This window comes from Chlamydotis macqueenii, chromosome 15 (assembly GCF_036417535.1).
Source record: "Chlamydotis macqueenii isolate bChlMac1 chromosome 15, bChlMac1.mat, whole genome shotgun sequence".
NCBI classification, from domain to species: domain Eukaryota; kingdom Metazoa; phylum Chordata; class Aves; order Otidiformes; family Otididae; genus Chlamydotis; species Chlamydotis macqueenii.
The window spans coordinates 121,349-140,233 of NC_141570.1; the positions used below are offsets into that span (position 1 = coordinate 121,349).

Below are 18,885 nucleotides of genomic sequence, written 5' to 3' on the forward strand. Positions count from 1 at the left end.
TGTCTCTGGGAGAAGGAAAGAATAAGCAACTGTGAGCCACAGTGGTGACCGTAGCTCTCCTCAGGCAGGAATCCCTCCTTCTGCAGGAGCTGCCAGAAACGCCCCTCTTTCCCCAAACCGATGCAAACAGCACCAGCGTTTCTGGAGAATAAAACACATTCAAGGGCCAGCTTGCAGCCTGCACGACAGGGCTTGGGGGCAGCCCGGGGCTACGGGACAGGCTTCAGGGGAGGCGCTGGAGCTGGGGGCAGCTGCACAGGACCAGCGGCGCTCAGGGCACCTCAGGTGGAGCTCTGCTGTGTTGGGGGAAGCACCTGGCATCTGTGCCTGCAGCGGGGTCCGCCTCATTCCCCTCTTCCCTTCTCTCAGCTCTCGGGTAACTCCCCGGGGCTGCCTTCACCCGGCTCGCCTCCAGCAGATCGGGCCCCTGCTGCACCGGGCAGTTTGAAGCTCCCTATCCCGCCAGCCCCAGGCGGCCGGCGGGCAGGAGACAGCCCCGCACCGGCCAAAGGGGCTCCCTCACCTCACTGCTGGTCCTGGCCCCCACCCGCCCCCGGGAAGCGCCCCCCGCACACCGCCCTGCCGCGGCAGAGGATGCGGCAGAGCTGCTCTGTCCCTGTGCAGGGCCGGCGCTGCAGTTCCGCGCTTTGCGCGCCGACCGCCCACTAGCACCGCGCACGTGAGGCGGCAGCGCCATTTCCTTACCGGAACGCAGCAGCGAGCGCGGCGCCCCACATTATTACGCATGCGCCAGCGCTATTCGGTCGCGCGCCACTGCACATGCGCTCCGGAAGGGCGTGCGCACGGCTTGTGGGGGAGCGGCCGCCGCTGGAAGCTGCAGGGAAGAACACGAAACCCTCAACGTAACCACACCGAGTGCAGTGCTGCGGGGCCCGCCACGCTAGGAAGGACTACATCGCGCCGCACTCAGCGTGAGAGCAATGCGACTGCATCGGGGTGTAAGGAAAGACATACGGCATGTGTTTCTACAGCTTTATCACCAGTTCACTTGGGAATAAGTCACCATGTGAAGACTCTGTGTGTGCATCTGTCTTTCCTATCCTCCTTGCTGGGCTTGTTCCCACCACTCTGTCCTCACATTTAGTATTGAATTTCTCATCTAAGGACAGCATGTAAGCTGATGCATTTTAGTAACTGACTTTTATTTGCTTTCCTTGCCAGATGTGCAGTGGCTGCTGGGGGAAAAAAAAAAAAAAAAAAAAAAAAGTCATCTGAAGTCCTGGGCATTACCAGGAGGGATATGGACAGAACAAGAAACTCCAGAAAACCGTGGTGAATCCACATCCTCAATACTGTATGCTGTCACATTCTCTGCATCTCATGAAGGAAAAAGGTTTGAGTTGGAAAGGTACACAGCTACCATCTTGTATAAAGTGAGCCTAAATAGGCTGCAGTTTCTAACATCCCTAATACTGGAGGGCATGGGAGGAATGGACTGCAGAAAGAGCCCTCCTAAATAGCATCTCCTGTTGCCCCTGTTACGGTCAGAATACTGGTATAGACTTACGACGACAGCGTCCCAGGAGGATGCTTTGTATGATCTTAAGACGTGGTACAGAGAAGAATGGATTGGGAAAGTGATTTAAGCTTTAATTACTTTGACAGCTTGTGTCTTGTAGAAGGTTCTGCTGAATCAGTTTCTTTGTATCATAGTTAGACCTCTTTCTCCACTGAAACAGTAACTGCCAATCCCAGTGGTTGAAACCCTGAAATGATTAGGAATGCCATAATTTGCAGAGGAAAAACATATCTGTAAATTTTTGAGTCTCTAAACACAGCAAAGCTCAGAAATAAAGGTCAAAATTTTATTTCCATGTTGGTAATAAAAATAATTTCATGACTTCTGTAAACCATTGCATAAACGCTATAGTGTAGAAAACTTTTACCAAATGTTAACAATTTTAAACAGTTCACTACAAGTAAATGAGTATGCATTATAAATAATGTTTTTGTATTAAGAACAATTTCATTCACAAAATCATGTCTGTCTGTACACTCAAAACATTAACAGCTTCCATAAATCAATATGAGTAGAAGTTCCATATTTATTTAGGGTCCAATGATGACCACAGTTACACAAGCATAGTGTGATATAATAATATCACAAAATATTATTACTACTGATATTTAATATTAGGATACTCTGAATGGCAATATAGAACAAAACAAGTATGTCTTTAACAATCTCCTATTCAAAGAAGACTAATAATAAGCCTGTAACATGCAGCTTGGGATCTACCTGTAATTAGCATACTTCTGGTTAAATTACAGCTCCTAACTGTAAAACCCCTGAGAAATCACAATTTTAATCTATTATTCCCCAGGCTAAAATAATTATGACAACATAATGGCATTCACATTAAAAATGATATTCTTACATAAATTAACACAGAACTTCATAAAATACCGAAATGAATCCTGAAAATTTACAGTTGGCTTTCGTGTATTTTGTGCATTCAGCAAATGACCATACTGTAGTCTTGCTAAAATATGATTTTAATGTATCCAGTTTCTAGATAGAGTATATACTACAAGGATGAATACTCGCAAAGGTCAAGTTTCACTTCTGACTTCTTCCAAATAGTCATCTTGTAGTCAACTGCATATATTTTATTATCCTCCATTTTAAAGTACTGGTGTAAAAGTACTTTTTTTTTTGTATTTGCAGATGACTTGCTTTAATAAGATACAGAAAACTTTCCTTGTAATTCCTCACAAAAATAATTTTATGAAGAACAACTGTATTATTTTCATATGACTGCTATGTATCATGATGTTCAAGTGGTTACCTAAGGATTCGTCTATAATTATAGCAAGCGGCCCAGTTTGAGAATTTCACACATCGGTATGTTTTTTCCTTGTCCACAAAATGGTTTGTTGATACTGTCTGTAATTCAGCACCAAAGAAATTTACAGGGAACACCTACTAAATTTTCAGTACTGATATAGGACACACATCTTTTATTTTCAAGATTCATCATTGTAAAACACAAAACATACAACTTTAAAAAGCAACAGACTAAACATATTAGCTCATCTCCTCTAAATAAGCAGCACATATAAACTATGAACGTCAATGTGATGATTCGCATTGCAAGTGCTGTTTACATTCCTTTTTTGTTGGTATGGCGAGATTAGGAAAATCTGCCTCTTACTATCAAAAAAAAAAGGACCAAAAATACCCCTAGGACATAGGCAAATGCACTAAAATACACATGAAGAACTATAAACTTTGACAAGACAGCAAAAAACCACGGTACTGTATCTTGTGGGTAACAGATGTCACATAGCTCCATATGGGCAGCACAATGTGGCCTAAGCTGGTTTCTTCTAAAATACCAAAGCAAAAACTTTCACTAAGATATTTCTAAATGTTTTTGTGAGCACAATGATTGCAGAATGCTGTTCCACACTAGATAAATACAGTAAACTGGTGTTCAAAATAACTGCTTGTTTGAGAAATACGTAACATAATTTTCAAACTATAATTACACATTATTCTTTGATTTGCTTACTATTTGTAAAAAAACCCCCTTAAATAACTATGATTGCTATAAGCCCAAAATGCTGTTAAGGTTCAAAAATCAGTCTTTTTCATAGACTGCACAGATGCAAAAAAATACATTAATACCTACAGCCAAGCTTGGTGATCCAAATTCCTTTTTTTTTAGAAGTCCAAAGCTGGCTACACCTCTAAAATGGTACTATCGTATTTCAGGACAGAAAACTGTGTTTGAAAATGCAAATACAGTCCAACGTTATACTTTTCTCAGTACAAACGTTTTAGAGAAACTCTTAAAGTCATCAAAATAACATTATTAAAACCAACTTTGGTCTCTGAAGTGACCTTCAGACAAAATTTTGAAACAGAAGCACGTAGAAATTTATTTAATATTTTATCCTACTTCTCCCTTCCCAAAATGTCTCCAACGTTCCTGCAGCGACAAGTCTGTACATTTAGTTCTCACAGAAAATGTGTAATGATTTCTTGCTAACTCAAGCCTTTGTACAAAGAACACTAAAACCCAAAGGAGATAGTGTTTTCAGTACTATTGGCTTGGGCCCTTTATTTAATGCTGACACAGTTCTAAAAGCTCTATTTCAACAAGAATAATTCTAGTATACGTCTTTGTTTTTTGTTTTAGCATGACTGAATTTTAAATAGATTAACTCTTTGCTGTCTGTTTGAACTCCCTTTTTGTACTGAATACAGTAATATGGATATACAAATGATGTAACACAGTAGTAAGTAATTTCAGTCCAAGTTGTACTAATGTCACACCTGAATTTAATAGAAAAAGGAGTAATGCAGGCAATTATTCCATGTAAGTAAAAATATACAGTGCTAACATGCAGTAATTAACTACTCCTGATTTGCAGCACGTTCCCAAAGACCAGAATGAAGTAAAGATATTACCACCTTTTAAAAGAATCACTGTGTCAAAGTGCCACTGCCTGATTACATACTTACATGTAGTTTCTTTCAAACATGCATTACTTCATTACTGAAAAAAGTGTATTTTTAAATATTTATAAAAGCAAGAGATGTATTCTAGTTACTGTCAAATTGTTCAATACAAAATTAAGCAATAGAAATTATTTGCAAAGTTCTTTTTTTATGTCTTCTGCCATTTGATAGGATATTGGGCATAGGCACTTGGTAATATTATGTATATCATATCTGCTCCCAATGAGTACCACACAGGTTAGGAGACATACAAAATCTTTTAAGACTACAAATATCCAAACTGAGGGTAATATGCAAATGCACAGTTGTTTACCAAAACTGATCTGTTTCAGAAAATTGCAAACAAGTCTTTGAATATGAAAGCATATATGCATCCCTGTTTTTGTCTCTGCTGGTACATTTATAAATACTACAGTATGCAGTTAACTTATAAATTGTAAAAAAACTAGATAAGTTGTCATTTCTATTTTATCATACTGTGACTTAACAGTAAAACGTGAAATATTGTAAATTCACAGTACACATATAATGCATCATATTATTGCATATTAAAAAATAAACATAAGACCTAGAAAGCAGCTTGAAGCAATTTACAACGTATCTTCTAACAAAACACAATAATTAAAAAGTGCTTTTATATTAATCAGAGGTTTTCAAACATCCAAGTAAACATAGTGTTAGACCAATTCCAAAATACTGGCTCTGGCATTCCACACACAACAGACATGGCAACGGGACCACTTGTTGAGTACGTAGTTACTGTATCCACGTATCTATCTTCTGTTAATGAAAACAACAGGTATAAACACTTCATTCAGACATTATGGTAAGATTTATACAAAGTGATTACAGTGCAAATTAACCTAAGTAGGTTGTGCACTAGGAATGTAAGTGGAAGTGAGAAAAGGCTGCAATGGGATTCGGGGAGAATGAAAAAACCTCAAGACCATAGAAGCTCATCAAATGACTGAAGCGGATATGTAAAGGTGAGCAAGCCTTATTCTCTATCTTAAAACAACTAAGTTTCTTACATCAAAATGGAAATCAGTCTAGTGCTATTAAATTGATTAATTATGAATGATAGAATTCTTACACAAAATACATAAAATTATTTAATTAATGAACATTATATGAGTACTACGCTGGTATGTTACCACAAATTATTTTTTTTTTTGCAGGAACATTCTTCTTGTGCAGCTGCACAGTGATCACAAAGTACATAATGTTGACATGGATTCAGGCTAATGCTATGATCACCTTCCTGACATACAATACACTTCTTTGATTGAAGCTGAAAAATCACCTGTAAAAAAAATTATCGCACTCAGTAAAAACGATTCCAAAGTATACAGTTGCATTCCAGCAGCTTTACACTTAGCTATCCTGAATAAACTTCTAATTTAACAACACAAAGGACAATGTTCTTGTATGACAGATAGCTGAATTGAGGGTTCTAAGATAAGAGCATGCGCAACCATTAAAGTAGCAGCTGGAAGAGTATAGGTGCTTTTAGAAAGGAAAATAGCTAGGACTGAACCTCTGTACTGCAATTTTCCTGCATAATTGGGATGAGTGATGCAAACAAGCAAAAACAACAAAAAAGAGGAAATAAGTCTTTCTCATTGTCATATACTCCCTCATTTTGCCATTTCAAACTACTGTTACATTTTCTTGTGCCATGGGAAATGTTCGTATTGGGACAAAATGGAAGCATCCCAAATGTGCAATACTTTATTTAAAGCTACTAATACAGACTTCAGGGAGGATATCACAACTGCAAATAAATGTCTCTATGTGATAAGCCATATCAACCCAATTAAGGAACAAGAAGAACTGAAAAGCATCTAGCAGCTGTGTTAATTTTTGAAGAGCAAGACATAGTTCAGACTAAGAGAAGAACCTAGAATGCTGTGTGGCACTGCCTAAGACAGCAACTTTATCCTGGAAGGAAGAGCTAGGTGAGAAGAGGCCACAGTGGTAAAAGAAACCTGAGAAACTGAGGAGCTGGAAAAGGTGGTAATGGTTCTGATCACTCCAGCCTGGCCAAGAAGACTTGCATTCCAGAATGTAATGACTGTTTTGGTAAGAGATCCCAAGACTCTTGCTCCTCTTTAAAATCCCTTAGGAGAAAAACTGGTTCCTAATCCAATCCAGAATCCTGTAAAAATGTACTTGATAACAGGAGCCTAGGATCTAGCAAGTCTCTTCATCCACCTACTTTATTGACAAAGACTTAAATTATGTTTTAAACTCTTCTAAAGAGAGTCTAGCCTTTTTTTTTTCAAGGCTGTAGTTCATACTGATACAGATGGCACTGAACAGCAGGTGCACTGAGACAGAGAAGACACTACTGAATTCAAACATGTATGGCAGACTGTCCCAGTAGTGACAGAAAATCTTTTTTTTTTTTTTTTTTTTTTTGTCTGGATAGGCCTGTCACAGTCAAAACAAACCAGCAAGAATTGGTGTCATATATGGTATCACTGCAATTTGAGATTGCAGGTGAAAAAACAATGTGAAACCATGTTGTGCCTAGCAAGATTTGAAGTATGGTGCCTGGAGCAGTGCAGAGTCATTATTATCTTCCTTGATGTGCTCAGAAGACTGGCACCTGATATTCCCAGCTTTGACAGTTCTGAGAAATGTCCCTAATCTGACAGCTAAAGAACATCCTATATTTTGGCAGAAACTGAGTCTGGATTTGAGAGAAGGTGAAATACAGCAATATGCCACTAAGGTGATTAAGGGACTGAAGCATCTCACATACGAGGAGAGGCTGAAAGAGCTGGTACTGTTTAGCCTTGAGAAGAGACGGCATCTTAGTGGTGTGTGTAAATACCTGAAGGGAGGGAGTAAAACAGACAGGGACAGACTTCTAGGTGGTATCTAGTGAAAGAAGAGGCAACGGGCACAAACTAAAATACAGAAATTTCCACACAGACATAAGAAAAAACTTTTCTTACTGTGAGGATGGTCAAATGCTGGAAAAGGTTGCCCACAGAGGTGGTGGACTTTCCATCCTTGGAGATACTCAAAACACTACTTGGCGAGGGCCTCAGCAACCTGCTCGAGTTGACCTTGCTTTGAGCAAAGGGTTGAACTGAATGATCTCCAGAAGTCCTTTCTGATGTCAATAATTCTATGCTCCAAGTCTGTACTGGCCTCTCTGATTACACAAACTCCTAGCTATGAACCTCAGCACCTACCTTCTAAACAAGTGAAAAACATGTAACTACTTTAATTTATTTAGGGCGATTATTTTTATTTATTTAGATAGTGCCCAAAACATTGGGAGTAAAAGCTGGCCTTAAATATTTTTTTAATCACTGCAAGAATTCTTGTGAATCACTTGTAATTTGTTCTGATAGCTGATCAAAACTTAGAACTCATTAGGTTGAGAAATCTGAACCATTCTCTATTCCAGAAAAGAAAGACTTAACACTGAAAGCAATGTTGCTCTTTGAAATGAAACCTGGCATAAATATTGAAGGTTACTGAGCTGCTAGTTTCAGTTAATCAAAAAGGGTTATGCAGATGAAGAAACTCACCTCATCTATTGTTTCTAAATCTAAGTGAAGCCGATTTTGTAAGGAACGAAGCTTTGGCAAGGATATCTTTTCTGTATCTCCATAGTTTTTCATACAAGGTAAGGTACTAGAGAGACAAGTAGCTAATTGTGCCTTCAGCTTTTTAAATTTATTTTCCACTTCCTCCTTCTTCTGAAGAGCGAGTTGTTTGTCTGCATCTGCAATGTTAGCACGTTCTTTTGCTTCTTGGGCCTCTTTCTGCCATGCATCACATGCCTGGGAGAAAGAGATTTCCATAATATAAAAATTACATTTTTTAAATTAACAACAGAAGAGCAAATTCAAAAGCCTTCAAAGGTGCAGGTAATCTCTAATTTCAGACATAACAATGCATTTACTATCAATTCAACACTTCTTCCTACTTATCCTACCTTCTAATTAAAAACTCTTCTTGTTTTGCCTTAATGTAATTTTTAGGTATGTCACTGTTACTTGTCTGTAAACAGCCAGAAGCCTTTTTGGAGCTTTATAAATGGAACACATTTAAAATGTTAAATTCATAATTTAATATCAAGAGACATCAAAAACTATCAGAATTCAGTACAGGTACTTAGCTACTCCTCGTCACAGAGAGAACAACATGAGGGGAAGGAAAGGACTACTGAAAATGCACTAGACTGGCAGTTAGCAACAGCCTCAATTTGACTGCTGAGATGGCTAGATACTGTCCAGGTACACTATACAATCAGAGCTGCTGGCAAGCTTCTGCTTCTTTTGCACACTTATCATCTGAAAGAGGTACGGGAGGGAATGTATGTCTTTAGTTACTTAAACATCAAGATACATTGCTGTTCAGCCCTATGCTGAGCATGTGTAAGTGTCACTGTCTAGAGAGGTAGATCAGCTTTCAGAAAATGAATTGCCCTTTAAAAAGCTCCGTTTCCGTTATGCCCCTAATTGTAATATAACTCTTGGTCCAAGGATAAGACGACACATGGAAAGGAAAAGCAGTAGGAGCTGCTTGTTTGTTAATGTGTGTCTGTCTATATATATATGTAAAAATATAAAAAAATTATTATTACTGTAAAATAGCGTACCTGTTTTACTTGTTGCCATGATTCTTCCCATTGTTTTAGTTTTCTCTTGGCATCATCAAGTTCCTGTCTAACTCGAGTGAGTTCGTTCCCACTGGTGTTTGAACTTATTGAGGGGGTAGTGCCACTGCTTAGTACTGGGGATGGACTAGGAGAGAAATTCCCAGTTACAAAGTCCCAAATGCTCCCTGTAACACCATTTAAACCTGTAAAACAAAAGCAGAAAAAATAATAATTCTGCACACAATGCTGCTAAATATTTCACATACAGAACAAAATAGATGTGCCACACAAGCAAAATTTATACTTTTCTGCAAGACTTATTTCACTATCTTCAGAAATGTAGCAGTCTAGAAAATGTTTACTGTATTTAAAGCAATTCAGGAGACTTAGCACATGGATTTTTTTTCTTGCTTCTTTTGACAGTACAGTCCACAAAAGGAGAAGGAAAAGTGGGAATTCATTTATATACAAAAAGCTTTGTTCCTAGCAGCTCATACATCACTTTAATTCTTCCTCTTCCACTGTTTTGTATTTTCCTTTAGCAAAATGCTGCAGCTAAAATGCATTCCTGCTGCCCGCATGAAAACTGCTGTATTTTACCCCTTTCAAACACCTCTGTAAATCTCTCCTCTAACAATAATTTTTTTTTTCCCTTCACTAGGAATGAAAGTTCACTCCTTGAACATTCTCCCACATACCGCATGTAACTCTGTTATCAGTAGTGTTATCAATTACAATAGCTAGGCCTTGTTGTCCAGAATAACAAACATAAACATACAACGCCTTGAACTGAACACTTCTTACTTTCCATTGAGTTCCCTCTTACAATACACAAAGTGCAGCCTTCAACTTACTTACCCAGAGAGTTGTGAGAAGAGGCTGAGGTGCCTAACATGCTATGTTCGGTCTTCAAAGGCTGAGGCTGCTGGTGGTGAGGAGCCGTGGTGGATGAAACAAAAGACTGAGACAGCGATTGTGAAAGAGAACTGAGTGGAGAGGTTGAAAGGGATGATGACGAATGTAAAGATGAGGAACGAACAAGAGAACCTGGAATATTGACAGGTGCTGAACTTCCCAGTAATCTTCGACCTATGTATGCATTAAGGGGGGGGGGGAAGGGAGGCAGGGGGGAAGATTATTCATTCCAAAGCAGTACACAGCTCTCTGTAAGTATTTTTCTGAAAAATGTATCAAATGCAAATTAAAATATATATTCAAATACCTTCCATTAAAAAAAGAGAAATCTTTATTTATCTCCTATCGCAAAAATATTTTTTAAATTGAACACCTGAAAGTAGTTTTCCAAGTGCCTGAAAACAGAATTTGTAGCTTTACACAGCAGTGGCCTCATCTGCAGCAACAACGAAAGAGAAAACACTTTTCAGATCAAGTTATTTGATTTACTAATTTTTATAGCCCACAGCTAATGCAAGTGGAGAAACTGACTGCAACTTAAAGAATTAAGAAAAATTTCATTTTCATTTTAATATATAAACTAGAGTTAAGCAAGTGAGACTACATACCTTGAAAATCATAGACAGCATAATGATCAGACATAGGTCAATTCCTTTCCCCTACCTACTTTTACTTTTGTTCAGTAGATTTTAAATGTCAAATGTACTTGACTCTCTATGAAAACTGAGTTTGAAACAAAGTAAAAACTAACAATTCAGTCAAACAGATGCATTGTGCATAATTTCAAAAATAGTAATTAAAAAAAGGATGTTAAAACATGCAATTACTTAAACATAGAATCATAGAATGGTTATAGTTGGAAGGGACCTTTAAAGCCCATCCGGTCCAAACCCCTGCCAGGAGCAGGGACATCTCCAACCAGATCAGGTTGCTCAGAGCCCTGTCCAGCCTGGCCTGGAATGTTTCCAGGGATGGGGCATCCACCACTACTTTCACAAAGAAAAGGTGGCATTTTAATATCTTGATGTTCCTTCCCTGCAGTGCTCTCCTTTGCTATGTTTTCCCCTCCTATCCTGTCCCAGAAGAGGCCAAATGGCTAAATACTTCCCAACAAACCTTCAACTAAATTGCTCCTTCCAGGTTAGACTCATAGAAAGATTAAGTCCCTAACTTGCAAGTATTAGAGTCCTCAAGGTTGCTAGCTTCTTCTCCTCAAGAATTGCCCCACTATCCCTTCTCAGAAACCACCTAACCATGGAAGTATTTGTCAGTTCCCACAGCACATACTACCTGCTGTCAGACATTTGCAGCATTCAACATGCAGGCGGTCAAGCTCAAGCATAATGCCTTCCTGTAAATGCATGTAAGTCCTTCCATCAACTATTATGCTCATGGGCCCAAGTCATTAAGCACGTTAAATTTAAAAAACCCAAACAAGAACAACAAAAATGTTTAATAGACTGATCCCTTGCAAAATACAGATAGGATTATAGCAGTGCAATCCCTTTATGCCACAAAGTTAAACAGCTGGAACAAAAGAGAGGACTTTTCTTTGAAGTCTGTGCTGTCTGTAGAAGTTTAGAAAGGTGAGAAAGAAAGATATTTTAAATAAGTGTAATTTTACAAATTGGACCTCTTACTTGCTAATCCAAGGTCACTGCCTTCTTGCTCTTCTAACTCTCTATCTATGGATACGACGTTCACATCATTAAAATGCAAATCTAAAGCAGAACCTGTTAAACAAAACATTTTATCAATGAATTATCCATAAAACTATCACGACGGTTGAAATGAGGAAACATTTTGTTACTATTTTTGTTAGTGCTTCCATCATAGAACTCTTTCGCATCTAGGTCATGATCTTAAGCATACTACAGACACACAGTGAAGGATATCCTCTATATTTTCTAAAAGGGAAAACTTTCATACATAAGCTATTACAGCTCTTTAAGCTGGTGAGATGAAGACAGGATAATGGAGAGGTGGCTATCTATCTGGATTTTCAATAAATCTGTGCCACCTGTTATGCTTAGCTGTATGTCAACAGAAAAAGAGGAAAAAAGTTTGCATACTTATGTAAATATATATATATTTTTAATTATTGAATAAAACCAGATATTATACCTGAGAAAAGGCACTATAAATGCCCCTTAAAACAGCCAGCCCTTGAGGTAACTGCATTACATATCAGGGCATACAGATGTAAGAAATGTCAGAATATTCAAATGGAAATGTGCAATATTTTAAAATAAATACAACAAACCTCAAAAAATCAGTATTTCATTTAGACTCAACAGTTAGACTGCCTTTCATTTTAAAGGCTTATGTAAGTTTAAAATTTCTCTGGGCAATCTCATGAAAAAGTTCTAATTAGTGCAGTTCTTACTAGGTCCACTGCTTTAAAAGTGTTAGAAGATAGGTATTTTTCCCTTCTTCCTCTTAACTTCTTTTCTGCACAGAAAGAGGTGTAATTAAGGAATTTATACCTCTGTATCTATACTTTAACTAATGTTGAAAAACTGCACAGTCAGGAAGGCAGGAGAAAAATCTGCATAAATACTGATTTTACAGGCAGGAAAGTGACTATCCCAGTCACTGTGGTCAGTGATAATAATCACCTTTGTGAAGAATTTTTAGAGTTTATATTGAAAATCATTCTTAAAAACTGGCACAAAGCCTAAATGAGTTGAAAAGGAACAAACAGAAATAACAGACACACTGGCTTGTGTAAAAGTTTCCAGAAGATCCAAAAGGGATCTCTTGATCCCTTTAGAATTAGAATGACTCCTCTCTCATAGTGTAGTCCTAAATATTAGACACTGTAAACTGCACAAAATCTTTGGCAGAAGTACTAGACAGTTGTAAAAGTGCTAAAAGTCAGAAATTAAAAGGACCACTTGGATCATTAATACAGGATCAGTGCAGCATTATTATGTACAGGCATTTTCTAATGTTAGGCTATCTTAACAGACTCCACAGTCTCAGAGCTCCAGATAATACATAAAGTGAGTTACTGACCTAGAAGCAGGACCCACAGAACAGTGCTCAGCAGGAAGCTGCCTAAGCTGTCCAGAACAAAATACCAGCCAAGAGATAAAGTTCACGTACCACACAATGATACTCATGACAAAAACACCTGAGAGTTAACATAGCTCATTGTGAAGTTAATAGCCTGGGTCTCAAAAGCAACACAACTTTATTAGTATGAAGTTTTGCCAAAACAATCATCCTTATCTTTCAGCAGTACTGGCAAAGCAGCTTGGTGTCCAACAGTCAGAGAGAGGAAGCTGTGTCTGCATCATCGTTTTGGCCTGAAGGGATATGCCCTGGCTTTTCAAAGTTTTCTAGCAATAACCTTCTCTTGGAGACAGATGCCTAAGTCAGTCCTTCTATAAAATACAGTAAGGAGGGGAGAGATGGCCTCCTTTTATGTGATGACTCAAGGCTTAGAGTGGCCACAAGTGCTGTGTGAAATTCAGATTGAAAGTCCCTCTTCCATATGAGGTTTTGGATCCCCACTGCTGCTCTGTGCCTTCCCTACCTTTGCCTTTTAAATAGGTAAGGGCCTTTCTTCTGCAACACTGGAGCACGCCCATCTTGTCCTTGTAACAAAGTGCTCTGGTAGTGCCTTCCAGAGTCCCTTTCTTGTTCTCACGCTTACCATCTTGTTATGCTCACCATCTGGCACTTGCCAACCCTCAGAGCATTGTTATGGTAGGTTCTCAAGGGAATTGACCGCCACTGGTGTGAGACTCATGCTTCCTTTCTGCTCTTCTCCTACTCTTGATTGTAGCTTTTGATTTACATTAGAGGGACCCAATAATATCTTTGGACATAGCTCAACAACCAATTAGCACACAGCACCATCCACTGACCAAAGTGTGTTCCAATTAATACTAATAACATCATAAGCAGGAAGAGCCCATAAGGAGTTTGGGATTAAAAACTACAGTTAAATACAGTTTCTATGGGAAAAGTATTATGTAGGAGAGTATCAGCCGTCGCACTGGAGAGGATGCCCGAGACAGTGCTCATCTGCCCTGCCTGCCACTTCCTTTCCCACCTGGCTGCTGGGATAGTTATCTCTTTCCCTTTCTTCTGTCTCTCTTTTCTTATGTTTCTGTATTTATCTGGAAACAATTTTCACCGTTATGTGCCATCAGCTATGCAACCCACTAATAAATCTTCACAGATGCGAATCTGTCTGCAAAACAGGTGCAAAAACACCATACACCTGTGAGAGCAAACCTCTCATCACTATGCTGCAGGATATTCTGGGGGAGATCTCTCTCACTTTCAAGAAGTGAAGCTGTTCCACTTTCTTTCAAAAAATTCAAAATTCTCTCAATCACAAAAAGAGAGGCTTTAAAATCCCATCATTAGCATAATCGTGATCTTTAAACAGGGAAACAAACTTTTTTCCAAGCTATTGCAATTCCCCACATCACTCAGATGTTATTAATATTTCAAGTTATTTACAGTGTCTGGCTCAGTACGTTGCTACACGAGTACAACAAGCAGGAACAAAACACAATGAGGCTGACATAAATCATACTGCTTAAACAGTAGATCAAATCTAAGCCTGCACTGCTACTAAATCACTAACCCGTTACATTCTCCTTATATGAGGCCTTATCTCATTCTGCTGCACTTGTCCTCCTCTACAAAAAAAAAAAAAAAAAAAAAAAAAAAAAAGACTGACATGTCTCCCTACATTTATTATCTAGATTTTCAAAGCTTAATTTCTGATACCTTCCAGCTCTCTCAGATTCCACCTCATGTGGTGAAAAGTCAGTGGAGCGCAGGGAGAGAACACAGTATCTTAAGATCACAAAATATATATGGGAAGCAAATGGAGACACACCGATTTTCCTTGAATGGCAAGTCTCCCAGACAGGCAAGATCCCCATCCTTGAGTATCCAACAGAAAGCAACGTAAGCAACCAAAACATTCCCGGAAGACATTTGCCCAGAACCTTACACAGACAACAGGGTGGAGTATCAGGCTGGCAGATGTCCCCTAATGTTTAGGTCCCACCTTCTCCCTACTACCACTTGAGTTGTTTTCCTTCACTGCTTCCCATTCCCTATTTATTCCTCTCCAAATCTGTCTCTTTGACACTTTGCTGATCTAATTTATCTATTATCTTAACTAAAAAAAAAAAAAACAACAAAAAACAAACAAAAAAATTATTTTCAGGAGTACTTCCAGCACCCTGCAGTTTTTATATTCTCATGTTATGCTTCTTTCTTTTTTTTACCAGAACAAAACCAGAAAACTCAATCAATCTCCCTGGGCTCTGATAGGAATAGGCTGCAACAATATACCTTTTTCCATTCCATCATTTCTCATTTTCCCACATATTGTCTGAGCCTCAATGCTAAATACTAGTTCTGTCTGATTGGTACGCTTATTCCTAACTCCCTTGCACCCTTCTCTTCCCCGGCTCTTGGGGAATATTACTCAGTGAGCAGACAGAGAGAGCTTGGAGCTCTCTGTGAGATCATGATAAAGGGCCACAGAAAGGGCTACAGACCCCACTGTCTTACAAAGCTTCCTCAGTCCTTGCTAACGTAACTCTCCTGCATCTCCCCTAATCCTTCATCCAAACCCATTCATCCCCTTTTCACATAATCACTTTGCTCCTTCCCTTGCTGCAGCTCTTTTTAAATGATTCTTCAATCCACTACATCTAGTATACTGAAATTCGACCGTAGTTTTTATTCTTATATGAGTAACTTATAACAGACTACTAGTCTCTACTTATTACAGAAGCAATGTTTATGTTGAGAAAAATGTGATTTCATTCCATAGTATATCTTAAAGTATTAACCCTAAGCCGATGAAATTTTATTACTTGCATAGAATAAAAACTAAAATTCTGCTCATTCTAATTCTGAAATTTAAAAATAATTTAAAATTTATGTTCTGTTCTAACACATAGATCATCAAACAACCTTTAAGAAAAGCAAGCTACACATTTGTGAGACTGCAGAAACAATGATCCATCATTTAATATTCTGCACAGATTTCTTTCCTAAAATAATTAAAAGAGCAAATGCCTAACTTACCATGCTGAAGTGCTGACTCACTGTCTGCAGTCTCCCAGTCGCTGCTACACATCGATTTAAACACAGAAAGCTTCAAGTACACCAGCTAATCACAGCACTCCCTGATCATGTGATTTACACTACAGAATGTGAAATACAGTATCTTTCAAATCACAACATTGCCTGCCACAGCCTCCTGAATAAACCACATTCAGTGTAAAAGTGCCACAAATTTCAATGAGTTTGTGGGCAATACTAAATTAAGGGGAGCAGCTGATACACTCGATGGCAGTACTGTTATTTAGATGGATCTCAAAAGGCTGGACAACTGGACTGATGGAAACCTCATGAAGTTCAACAAATACAATAATGCTGCACCTGAGAAAGAATAATCCCTTGCAACAGTACAGGCTGGGGGTGAAATGATCAGAAAGCAGCACTGCAGAAAAAGATCTAGGAATTCTGATTAAAAACATGCTCAGCACATTCTGTGGCAATAAAAGCTAAAAGCATATTGGCCTGCATTAGTAGAAGTATAGTCAGCAGGTTGGGGGAAGTGATTACTCCTCTCTGTCCAGCACCTGTAAGACCACAGCAGGAGTACCATGACCAGTTTTGAAGTTTCCAGTGTCTAATTATTGCTGAAATACTTATCTCATTTTATCATTTTCCACATAAGATGCCTAGCTGGTTGGAAGCATGGGAAAGGCTCAGGGCTAATGACAGAAATTCTGGAAGTGAGTATTTCCCAGAATCTGTCTTGTGCATCCAGAAAGCAAGGGCTCCTCCTCTTTACATCCTTTCAGACCTGGTCCACACAGTGTGAACAAAAGATTTTGTCCTTGAATATACAGATAACCAGAATGGAGAATATCCCGTCAGCCAAAGAAAAATCTCCCATTTTCATGTGAATATGGTAAGATTGTTAAAAAAAAAAAAAAAAAAAAAAGTCAAATCTCATCAGCCCACCAACAGAAGTTGCAGAGACAGTACTTCTAGCAACACAGTGTGTTGCATTGCAAAGGTTTTACACATTTTTCTAAATCACTGGCCAATACCAATGCCAAAATTCTAGTATAAACTTCCCATTCACTCATTCCTACACTCACACTGGAGATCTTGTGAAAAATAATGATTTTGCGTGAAAACATTTAAGTTTCAGATATTGCTTCTAATTACATATAATAAAGCAGATGTGTACATCATTGTCTTTACCAATAAGCTCTTTCAACCTATGCTGAAACAAAAACTCGAATAGTGCAACAAAACATGTACAGACAGGAGGTGAAAAGTTCAGACTTACCTATTACCGATTCAAATGTGTTACTGCCAGAACAGAATGGGAGAGCTTTGGCACTGATAGCAGAAACAGTTGTAGGAGATGAACTATCTGATCCAACACTGGAGGCCAGACTGGAAGTTATACTTGAAGCAAGTGGGTTAACTGCTGAAAAAACACTGAGACGGTTCTGTTAAAAAAAGCAAACAGCATATGCATACACATACAAACAAACTTACACAGACATATGTACAAACATATAAAATAAACAGAATGTATTTTTAAAAGTAGTTATTTTAACTCAAACAGAAAGAAACCCAGAAGAACCCTCTGAGTGAATAGATCAGTATCATTTTCCTGATCATTTACTAGCAATTGCATTTCTCCAATCTGGCTGGACATCACTACTATATACAAGGGAATTCTGCTTTCAGAAAAAAAAGGTATTTAAATACTTGCAAATAAGCTCTACAAACATATTTAGTCATCTGAAGTCTGATGCTCCTTTTCAAAAGGAAAAAACCTCTTGAGGAATTGTACCATTTCATTATGCATTTGCACACAAATTACATTCTACTTTTTTTTATCAGCAAATTTTCTCATTTAACTTAAATGCAATCGGTGTATAAACTGATCTTCGGTTCAGACAGTTGAGAAATGTGACTGCACTGCACACATGTATCATGTTTTACAATGACCTGTTCCTGTGCTACTTCTTTCTAGCTGAACACTTTTTCATAGAAATCACACATTTGCATTTCTTACATTTTATAATTCAAACAATATGTAACCATGTAACATTCTAAACTGGAAAATAACTTAAAGCCTACGGAGATTTGGTGCAGAGTTTCCAGTATATTAATTCCTTTTAGTGTTTATTGTTTATTTATTCCCTCCAATCTTTTCGTTAATAAAAACATTTAACTATGACTGAACCAATCCACACATCCTATCACTGCCTTCTATGTGCCAAGCAGTGATTGTGCAGTATCTGCTCTCCTGATTTCTACCAATACCACTGACAATTTCTATTTCAAAGCTAGATACAGTGCAAGATTGCAGCAGGTAATAACCATGAGAATGAGTAATATTTTCCTTAAAAACAGGCACAAACAGAAATACAGAAAGTTTCACATAGACACACAAATATTTTTACTGCTATCGTGACTGTCATGGTTTAATCCCAGCTGGCATCTAAGTACCACACAGCAACTCGCTCACCCTCCTCCTCCCTGAGGAGATGAGGGAGAGAACTGGAAAGAAAAGGAAAACTCATAGGTTGAGATAATGACAGTTTACTAGGACACCAAAGGAAGAGATAATAATAATTATATACACGTATAATGGTAATAATAATAATGAAATATAAGGATAGTAAAATATACAAAGCTAACAATGCACAGTTTCTCACCACCCAACGACACGCTGACCAACATGGCCTATCCTGAGCAGCAATCATGGAATGGAACCAAGAGCAATCTCAGAACAATCTCGAGCAGTCAGAGCCGCCCACTGGCCAATCCCCAC

At 38.4% G+C, this 18,885-nt stretch overlaps 1 protein-coding gene across 3 annotated transcripts in view; it reads right to left on the reverse strand.

Moving 5' to 3' along the window:
• Positions 1-2,048: 2,048 nt before the first annotated feature.
• The window catches only part of UNKL (unk like zinc finger), a 56,860-nt gene continuing 40,023 nt past the window's right edge, over positions 2,049-18,885 (reverse strand). For 2 of the 3 annotated variants that reach the window (XM_086759628.1, XM_086759626.1), the window contains 6 exons: positions 17,383-17,548; positions 11,669-11,761; positions 9,972-10,202; positions 9,114-9,316; positions 8,038-8,292; positions 2,049-5,792 (listed from right to left, as the gene is read on the reverse strand). In XM_086759628.1, coding sequence (XP_086615754.1) covers positions 5,640-5,792; positions 8,038-8,292; positions 9,114-9,316; positions 9,972-10,202; positions 11,669-11,761; positions 17,383-17,548 — 1,101 coding nt within the window. In that variant the 3' untranslated portion in view covers positions 2,049-5,639. The remainder of the gene's footprint in view (positions 5,793-8,037; positions 8,293-9,113; positions 9,317-9,971; positions 10,203-11,668; positions 11,762-17,382; positions 17,549-18,885) is intronic. The other variant, XM_086759627.1, reaches the window with a different exon arrangement.